Source organism: Haliotis asinina, chromosome 6, assembly GCF_037392515.1.
Source record: "Haliotis asinina isolate JCU_RB_2024 chromosome 6, JCU_Hal_asi_v2, whole genome shotgun sequence".
Classification (NCBI taxonomy): Eukaryota; Metazoa; Mollusca; class Gastropoda; order Lepetellida; family Haliotidae; genus Haliotis; species Haliotis asinina.
In genome coordinates, this window is record NC_090285.1 from 25,021,790 (window position 1) to 25,032,472 (window position 10,683).

At 41.2% G+C, this 10,683-nt stretch overlaps 1 protein-coding gene across 1 annotated transcript; it reads right to left on the reverse strand.

Moving 5' to 3' along the window:
* Positions 1-623: 623 nt before the first annotated feature.
* LOC137287407 (uncharacterized) lies at positions 624-10,683 on the reverse strand. Its single transcript, XM_067819674.1, has 12 exons — positions 10,376-10,683; positions 9,572-9,731; positions 8,962-9,132; positions 7,796-7,887; positions 7,272-7,498; positions 5,584-5,834; positions 4,805-5,027; positions 4,269-4,358; positions 3,626-3,837; positions 3,209-3,409; positions 2,188-2,362; positions 624-783 (listed from the first exon to the last, which is right to left on the reverse strand). Exons 1-12 carry the CDS (start codon positions 10,681-10,683, stop codon positions 668-670), a joined length of 2,226 nt encoding a protein of 741 aa, XP_067675775.1. The 3' UTR covers positions 624-667.

Sequence of the window (10,683 nt, forward strand, 5' to 3'; positions counted from 1 at the left end):
GCGATTCCTGACTGACTTGGGAAAATGGTAACCAATGGTGCGTCAGTTCTTGTGGCAGGTGGTTGTCGATGGCTGACCTTTGTGCAGTGGACAGTCATTTCCCGACCCGTTGCTTAAAGGACATGCCTGAAGTAAGCATACCAATGATTTCCCATCTCTGGCGATCCGATAGTCATCTTCCTAACACAGTGGTAGAAACATTATTGAACATCGTTACCCATGCAGATTAGATATTGACATATACGTGTTAAAACTGCACCTGTGAAAATTTGTAGGATTGCTCTGGACATGCTCCGAATGGTGTGTTTCAACCAACACACAGTACTTTATTAAATGAATACTATCAAACACAAGATGAATTTGAACACATTTCTTGCAGCAGTCAACATATTTACACATGCTTAACAATTTATCATGTTAATATTATGAGAGAGTGAGTGAGTTTAGTTTTACGCCACTTTCAGCAATATTCCAGCAATATCACTGTGGTGTACACCAGAAATTGGCTTCACATATGTTACCCTGTGTGGAATGGAACCCGGGTCTTCGGCTTGACGAGCGAAAGCTTGGACCACTCGGTTACCCTTACCGCCCCATGTATTATGAAAGAGTCAACAGAGGAATAGTTCTCGTAAGCCACATTTTATTAATGCAAAGCTGCTTTGTCTTAATATACACCAAGATACTTAGAACCCTCGACTTTGAATCCACCTTCCAACACTTGTGATGGAGCAGACTTCTGTTGTCCTGGTTGCTGCCCACCCGCAAACAACCGAATGTAACCTGAAGTGGATGATCATGGTGGTTAGTGAGAGGACAAGCCTTGGATGTTTCCTATGTAGTATTGAATACTGTTAAATCTCATACAGGAAATCCTGTCCATTTTCTTTACAACAGAGAAGACTCGTCCCTTCTATTTACTCAAAGACCCTTACCCAAGGGGAGCTAATGGGCTAATCACTGATCATCTTGTCAACTTGACTTAAATCTGCTATAGGAATGCACTTCAAAAGCTGGACGATGGAAATTCGCATCACTGATGAACCCAAGAAACCTCATAACATAAAAAACCCTTGACATGCTGGGTCTCAACTCCGAATAGTGTTGCAATATTGACAAGAATCAACCACCCAAACAGAACCAAAATAACTAGTTGAGTAATGCACTTGCTACAGTACCCAGGTCGGCGGAGCATGGACAAATGGACATACGAGAGAAAGCTCTTGGTATGTTACATCATGGTGCAGCATATAACCACTCCGCGTAGAGGTTTGGCTGGTGGCATGCGAAATCTTTTCTATAGCCATTGGCTGTTATCGAGGAATCCGTTTATTGTGATCTAATTTCGACAATCTCTCAGACTGGAGTGCATTGATACGGAGCACTATTTATGTTCATCCTTTACAATCATCTTGGCTTCAGAGACAAACTTTCAGTTTTGTACCCCCATTTACAACATTGATTTAATAAATTCCCTTGACAATACACCTTCGAATGTAAGTCCAAAATATCATTCTGACGGAGTATGCATGACGCCAGATTACTCTTTACATTACACTGTGCTAATGAAACATACATACATATATACGTACGTACGTACTTACGTACATACATACACACACACACACACACACATACTGCTACTCTTACGGAACGTTATGTTACAACAGGGCGTCATTCAGCAATGGAAGATATGTAATTAAGGACTTGTGAGTGCAAAACAGAAAAAAATCATATTTGCTGCCGCGGTGATCACAAGGATCACGGTTCAACATGAATCTAACTGTTTCACTGGAAGTTCGTTCCTAGGGTGTCACGTATCAGACTTAAAGAAATGTTTGTCTATTTGGCCGTTAATCACAATCAATATTCCTTCTTTATGATGAGATCATTAAACATTTGAGACCCGACAATCCAGGCACTGGCACCATGAGACTTGATCTACACAATTGGAATGAACTGTAAAAACCATGTGAATGTGTGGGACCATTTGATCCTTTTGTCTGTTCTAACAAACATGGGTTGACGAAGACCACATGTACGAACGAATACATTTTCATCTCAAATGTAAAGAAGTTTTAGTTATTTTCCGTTCACCATGACATGAGAGCTGTTATCGTTGAAGTGCACAAATAGGTTGATTATATGTACGTACAATATATACTTTTGCTTTCAAGTGTCACTCACCTGACTCTATCACCCACCCCGTGTTGTCAACCCAAACGGCCATGCTTTCTGCTGAGACGGTCATGGTAACTACCTGTAAAGCATTGGCAGCAATGGTGACACGCTCGAAAGCAACCAACTGCCGTTGAGGAACTGGCACACTGGCGTTATCCCAGGATATATAAACCTGAACAACCTGGAAAAAAGAACATTTGGACATTTGACCAATCAGTAAAGATTCACAATAGTGTAATCTCATATGGCAAAGGCACAATGTGCATGTGTGTCTGTAAGCATCCGGAATAATGTTTTTCAAAGTGATAAGCATTGAGATATCATGCCACAGTTTTAATACCGATGTCCTGCTTGAAACAATATGTTGCATAATACTCTTGGAGGACTTTGCAACAATATGTTTATCATCTGTTTCTAGTGCAGTACTTGCCCTGTGATGATGAATGCATTGTGTGAATAGTGTACATATTGTAATGGTATAAACTGCATAAGAACGTCAACGTTTTAGTGATCAAAACTCTTGTTTCACAAACGGTGAGTTAGGTACAAGAACTTCTCCGTGTTCTCCCAGAATATATTTACATTTCTCAGTCATCGAGCATTTGAGATAAACAGAACTGAATACATTCAATGTGCATTGTATAAGTAGATTGTACAACAAAATCAGGGTCTCTAGATGAGCTCGATAAGCTATAAACATTTTATATAGTGAAAAAAGCATCTTGGTTTTCTTGCAGTAATCTCCGGTTACACAAATGGTAGCACTTTAAAGGTGAGTGAGTGAGTGAGTTTAGTTTTACGTCGCACTTAGCAATATTCCAGCTATATGGCGACGGTCTGTAAATAATCGAGTCTGGACCAGACAATCCAGTGATCAACAACATGAGCATCGATCTGAACAATGGGGAACCGATGACATGTGTCAACCAAGTCAGCTAGTCTGACCACCCGATCCCGTTAGTCGCCTCTTACGACAAGCATAGTCACCTTTCACTTTAAAGGAAAGAGTGAAATAGATTCTACTGACCTCATCACCCTTATATTTCCCTATGTTCTGCAACAGAATGGAGACCTTGACATCTTCCCCTGCCTTTATGACTTTGGCGTACTGTAGCTTGCTGTAGGAGAATTCGGTGTAGGAGAGGCCATAGCCGAAAGGATACAATGGATCGTCTTCGTAGTATCTGTATGTTCTCCCGGCCATTGAGTAGTTTGTCATAGCAGGAAACTGGAATGAATGGATTTCAGCTATTGGGGCCCCTCAAAGGATCTCAGTATGTTAGCAACGGGAAACATACACAGAATAATACAAATCAAAAAGGGATTGCTATGTCTGTTTTGGAGAAATTTTCACGGGACTGACAAGGACTGAAACATTTTGATTAAGGCTGCATATTGGCATTTATTTGGTCGCCCCTGTACAGGAAAATGAAACTTTACTAACTCCATCAAGACTCTTAGGCCACGTGTAGGGCAGTCTGGCTGCAGGAACCGAACCCGCCCCATCCATGGTGAGCACACGGCGCAGAGCTTCTCCTGTAGCCTGAGCAGGGAAGAAACATTCCAAGATGGCGACAATCTGAGGACTGGCATCTGCCATAGTAATGTTCAGTGGCCCGGCATTGAACATCAGAAGAATGATGGGTGTACTGGCGCCTTCAAGAAATGAATGATATATCCATGGCAATTTGTGCGCATAATATTTTGGTTGTAAATTCATGTTGTAAAACAGAAAGCTTTGAACAGGCAACACAACACTTACCAACACATTTACCAACGCAACAATCGATGCTGTTGTTATGTTTGTGTACAGTTTTCCTTTTGCACAGAAGTGTTAAAGCAACTTTAAAGGAACCACAAAAATGAAAATAATCAAAAGGTAAGAAACTGATAAATGTGAAAGGGTGAAAATGTTCAGCCTTGGTTCTCAGTGGAATATTGGGAAGTAATCTGGTTATTCACTGCTTCCAAACATAAAGTAGGTATCTGTTTTTGGAGTAGCAGAATAATATTTTACTTATTAATTCAGATCATTTTCAGGTCTCAGCAAGATCAGTACATTGGTGGTAAAAACTATTGATACTTACTGAATTTTAATGAATCACGTAATAGTTCGGCTTGCCCTGCAGGTAGTTCCATATTTGGTCTGTCACGTGCTTCACCTTCAATCTCTTGCCCTTAGAATATAGAATATAATTAAGCATTACCATTGCAGCATATATGTCGGAAATTCCTCGTGTAAAAGCTGGAATTTGAGAAGTATGTTTGAATGGAAAATTAAGATCAAGAATATCGCATTCAGTACACTCCAATAACTGCAAAAGAATGGAGAGGTTTGTTATACGTAGCAGGGTGTAGTTGTTTTTTGCATTTAACAGAACTATATTTTGACAAAACAAGGCTTTGTTGAAATTGGACGAAAAAGTCACAGGTTAGCATAGTGACAAACGTGACAAGGACAAATGAACAGTTTTATTGTCACACCGAATCCCCCGAAAAACAGCAACTAAAACTAAGGTGTAAGGGAAGACCCGATGACCCATTTCAATCATACTACAAATGTCGTTGTTATTAAATCAAGACAGTCGGCAAAAAAGGAAATAGTTCTAGTTTTGTTGTTTACCAGTGCCCAGGCAGACAAACACCAAATCCTTCGCAGACACAGCGTCTTGAACGGCGGAAGAGTTATAGTTTGTGCAGGAAGTGTTAGAACAGCCGGCGCCGTATTGGACGTTTGCGGACAAGTGTTTGATACCATCCAATGCTGTCATGGTAAACCGAGGGTCACTGTCGGCGGAGTAGTCGCCAAATATGTTGACTTTGTCGTTGGCGATAGGACCTACAACCTTGATGAGAGTGAGTGAGTGAGTTGAGTTTTACGCCGCACTCAGCAATATTACAGCTATATGGCGGCGGTCTGTAAATAATCGAGTCTGGACCAGACAATCCAGTGATCAACAACATGAGCATCGATCTGCGCAATTGGGAACCGATGACATGCGTCAACCAAGTCAGCGAGCCTGACCACCCGATCCCGTTAGTCGCCTCTTACGACAAGCTGAGTCGCCTTTTATGGCAAGCATGGGTTGCTGAAGGCCTATTCTACCCCGGGACCTTCACGGGTCCTTGATGAGAAAAGGGAGTAAATAATATAGTGGCGCTGGAATAGTTTTGTCGAACGGAATGGAAACGAATTATGACCATAAGCACAAAATACGGTAACAAAATTTCATTTTCATTTGTTCCGTTTTCGCAAACGTACGCGGACGTGTTCATTTACTCTCTTTTGCATATATTTGTATACTGCTGACGTATCTTCTAACTATTCCATAAGACCTGAATCTACTAAGAAGTTAGGAATCCAAAAGCGATCTAAAACAAATACACCAAAAATCACCTTACCCCAATAGAATCATATTTCTTTTCCAAAGGGAGGAAGTTGTTCACGTTCTTCAGCAAGACAAAGGTTTTCATTGCTGCTTCAACTGCCAGGGCTTTATGGGCCTCACTCTCGATCGTAGACGTATTTAGCTTGGTATACGGGTTCGATTCCGGTGGATCAAACTCCCCAAGCCTCATTCTGGTATAAAATAATGGTTTCACTCTTTCCCGAATCAAATCTTCCGTGAGCTTGCCCTGTTTGACTGCTTCAGCTGTTGACAAAGAGGTGGAAGCTGTTCAAGAAGGACCAGTGTCGTATAGGTGAGTACATGTATGCTGTATGCGTATTTATATACTGTCAAAACAAAAGCGTGTAATAGCCTGGCAATGTACTTTGAGGGAGCGAGATGATGTACTATAATTTTGCATAAGGAGTCATTCCTTTTCTGGACATCCTCGAGAATGCCTCGTACACTAGTTGGGTCGAATGTTCTTGTCTGGAAATATATTTGTAAAGCAGATTGAATAATGTTCGTTTCAACGGTAAATGCAGCTTTTTACTTATGTTAGCGTTTGGAATCTGGCACCAAAGGAGAAAAGGATGTGTTTGACACTTTATTCCCCCTGGAATTCAGCAAAAACACATTTATCTAAATGATCGGTTACACGTTTTGCGGTCGACTGCAACTGGTCAGTGCATTAATCGAAATGAGGGTCCAGTAAACAACAGTAATACAACAGTAATATATTGCCCGTTCTTTCATTACAGTTGTATACCGTTAGAAGAGCAAACACTGAACCGTTTAGGACAAAGAGACAGGTCGCTTTCAATAAAGTTATTCCATTAGATCAAATGGTCAACGTTAATGATTAATTTTTGTTTGTGGTGGATAACCCAACGTTTTTATTTCTGATGGACGTTTGTGATAAAGAATGACCTGTTCGTGTATTTTATTACATATTTTAAAATGTCACACAAGGTATGCTAATATGATTATGGAATTCAGTTTTCTCTGTTAGAAGCAATGGCCTAAGGATGACTACCTGATACGATGTCTATAAACAGAGTTTTGTTTGTTTAAAGCCGCACTCAGCAATGTGGCTGTGTGCATTAATATGGCAGTGACATGCATGTAATCGAGTCTGGAACAGACTGTCCTTTGATTGACATCATGAGCCTCAAACTGCCTAATCGTGATGCGATGACACCAATCAAGTCAACAAGACTGACCACACGATTGTGTTAGCAGTCTTTCCGACAAGCATGGGATGCAAACATGTAACGTGTGCACTTAAAAGAACCCACGAATCCATTGGTAGATGACCAGATGGTGGCCACACGTATACGTACAAACACCTAGTTGCAGGTATAGAAACGTGCAGTACACATGGACAAAGGACTGTGACTATGTGTCCCAGTCCACCCAGCTGTGAATGGGTACCTCGTAAGGATGGGAAAGCCACATTAACTCGGTGCACCTGTTAAGGCTGCAAGAGTTGTATGATCCCCAGGGAGATGAGATTGAAAATACGATGTGCCGTTGTTATGGACATCCAATGATCGGGGGGGGGGGGGGGGGGGGGGGGGGGAAACGAAAAGCGCCCTTGAGCTAGCTGGATATCGGCGCTATACAAATATCTAGTTGTATACTTGTATGTATTTCTTCCTGGCGACTGTCTATGAACAGAGACTGTGAAATGGTACCTACATATTAAGGAGAAGTACGGCTGAGGAAGATTCTCCGATAATTCCAGATTTACACCAGCGTTAACGGACGCTGCGGCTATGTCAACGCCGTTGTCGAGGTAGTGATGTGTTGTCATGATTCTCTCTATGGCTCCTTGGTCGCTGATGACGTAACCGGTAAAGTTCCATTCCTTCCTTAGAACTTCTGTTAGAAGCTGACCGTCAGCACATGCTGGCGTTCCGTTGAAGCTGAAATGATGCTTCCATTTACCATTTTGGATCCGGGTTCTTGGTGGAACAGAATAGTACTATCGGACGCTGATGAGGCTGCTTTGAAGGGAATGTTTAAGCTGTGTTTTACACGATTACCAATAATGGCCAATGAGGCGATATAGGCAATGATGGATTTTACACTGCAAACGATGCAAACTTATTAATATTAATTAGTAGCAAAGGGTAGCAAGTCAACAATATCCTGATAGTAGTTTTAGTAAGCATGTTTATATGTATATCGTTTACATGCCTCTTCAGGTACTGGTGTTTTACCTGTTGTAGCTGCACATGATGTTGTAAGTCCCAGCTCGCACACAGGCTCGAAACGCTGGTAGGAATGTTGTACGCCAGTCTCGTACTGATACCTGTAGAAACGGGAGGCATATGTCGCTCTAAGTAGGATATTTATAACACGATCCTCGCGCATTATTGAAAAGTATAAGCCCGATTCCCACAGGGAATGCAGAGGAGTTAAAACATGGGTTTAAAACGTGGAGAGGGATTAAAACATGGGAAGGACTTTCCTGTCAGCTATTCGACCAAGGTGAATCTAGGTACACAGGAAATGAACGGCAGAATGAGAATTGAAAGTGTTTCGAAAGGAGGCTTCACGTTATGTTCTGAGATCAGTTATGTTCAATACTGAAATGCGTCTTCAATGTTATCCGTCTCTTGGCACTTGCCTAATTAGCATTTAATTTCTAGACATAATCTATAAAACATGAACATTTCGCTAGCTGTTCTTTCACATTTCACACAATTTTCACCATATCTACTATCTTCATGCTCATGCTTTTGACCACTAGTGCTAATGACTCGATTAATTACAGACAGTCGCCATACAGCCTGCGTATTGCTGAGTAAGGCGTTAAACAACAAACCAACGAGAACAACAATTGAGGCTGCCAGTTGTGTTCCACAGTAAAGGAACTCTTTGTAACATGCCCAGTTTTTGGGATATTAAGGTAGTAAAACGTTTTGACCTGCGGATGATCTGTCCTACCCTCTGTAGTAGCACGGACTACTGTGCACTACGAGGTACATGCAGTAACATTGATCGGTGCGTCGGGGCATTATTGGTAATGTAAATTAAGCCCTTAATTCAGTGACAAAGAGAAGTACTGTCTTGACTGTCTTCCTTTCACAGATAAGCTAGTGAAAGTATAATAGTAAATAGCAGCAATAGGTTCACTGAACTATGCTGAGCTAACAACATTTAAAACTACTCAAAGTCAACAACGTCATCACGAGCCCAGTGAGTTAGACATAATTATAAAATATTCGAAACTTTTCTACTTATGTCAGCAATAAATTGCACCGATTTCGCTGTCAAAAGATGGAAAATGCATTTTCACATTTCATGCACAGATATTTTTCACATTTTTCATAAAAGAAGACGTTTTCATTATCAGACGTAAGAATGAAACAATGATACATACGACGGCTGAAAAGTTATGTCTTTGTACAGGAATGCTGTCTGGTCCTCCGTAGGCGTCGAAGTGTTTGCAGCCTGCGTTGGCTCTGATATACCGTGAGTCGTTGCCTTGCAGTCCTTTCACAAACATGGTAGCAAAGACACCGGACATGAACGGATCTTCTCCGTAACTCTCCTAATTTCAGAAAGTATTTGTGTCACGTTAACACAACAGAGTGCAAGCAAGCCACAAGACATCACACGAAAGCTCATTACAGGAACATCATCTGGGGAACCTTCAAGAACATATCCCTATCAAATTCGAGCGAAGAAACTTTCACAATTTACCATTTATAAAAGATTCTTCTGAACACGAAACGCTATTTAATTTTCACAATGTGCCTAGTACTAGGTTCCCTGTATTTGTGAAGTGTTCGTTTCGTTTTTGTTCCTGTTTCCTGAATCAATATGTTTCAATGCAACATATGTAAGAATATGTTTCAGTTTCTATCTGAAATTTTCTGGTTTCACCCACCCAATCTTACAAAGCCAATTCAGTCATGATCTTGGCCAAGCACAATTCTGAATGAAACATACTATTTGCACGGTAACGATTCACGATTCAAGAGTGTGACCTGGTTTCGTCCCCATCTGGGGTCCCTCATGATGTTGATGACGGGGCTGAAGCAGCTAATGCCTTTGTGGTCACCGTACTCCTTTTTGCTGATGTAGTCGTTATATTTACTCCGTACTTCAATACTGGTGGCCTCAGCAATCCGGTATATAAGGTCCTTGCTGTGAATATACACTTATGGAAATTTCACGGCATATGAAAGTGTGCTGAATGACCAAATACGCAAGAAAGACGGCATGGCATTCACCAAATGAAAATGGTGCACATCGAAGTAATGGAAACATCATGGCTACCAATATTTACAGTTGAAAGTTTCGAAACTGATTAGAAAATATATTACTTGTTTGCCTGACTACATACACGATGGTTGACCACTTATGTCATAATAATATTCACGACAAAGATATAGGTGTGTACATGTTTACAAAACATCACGAACGTCTAATAACCTCTTCAATTTATTTTGATTGAAATAATTCAAAATAACGTTTTTCCTATTTTAATCTTTTTTAAATTCGTAGTTCTATATTTTATCAATATGTAGAACCTTCTTATAAAGGGGTTACCAAATAAAATTCCTGAGCACGTTATCGTTCGCAAAATTCCATAGCTCTGATAAAGTATCCAATGTTGCCAGCTCAGAGCCAAGCCAATGCAGCGTCTCCTCTCTCCGGCATTTTGTACTTCCTCTCTCCATTTTTATTTGTGGTTTAACAGATGATCATCAATAACATTGAATGTTGTGACTTTAAATTTCAACTCAATCACTCACCCCAAACTTGAATGCACCTTATCAGACCCCTACCTGAAGGCAGCAGCTAGACCCAGAGCTTGGGGGAAGGATGTGGCGTTCCCCGCTCCCACGTCCCCCCTCAAACATTCGGTGTTCCAGGAGTAGGGACCGATACTCAGACGGGGAATTGCAGGAGCAGGTCCACCTAAATTCCCACGCCCCCCTCGGGCCATCTGTTCTTGCATCTCTTCCAGGGTGAGGCGCCCGACAAGGTCCTCTACCCTCACATCCCAGGGTAAGGACGTGTTCCTGAAAGGATAATCCCCTAATACAAACAAGCTTTGAAGTATTAGGACATAAACAAGTGAAACACAGTTCAT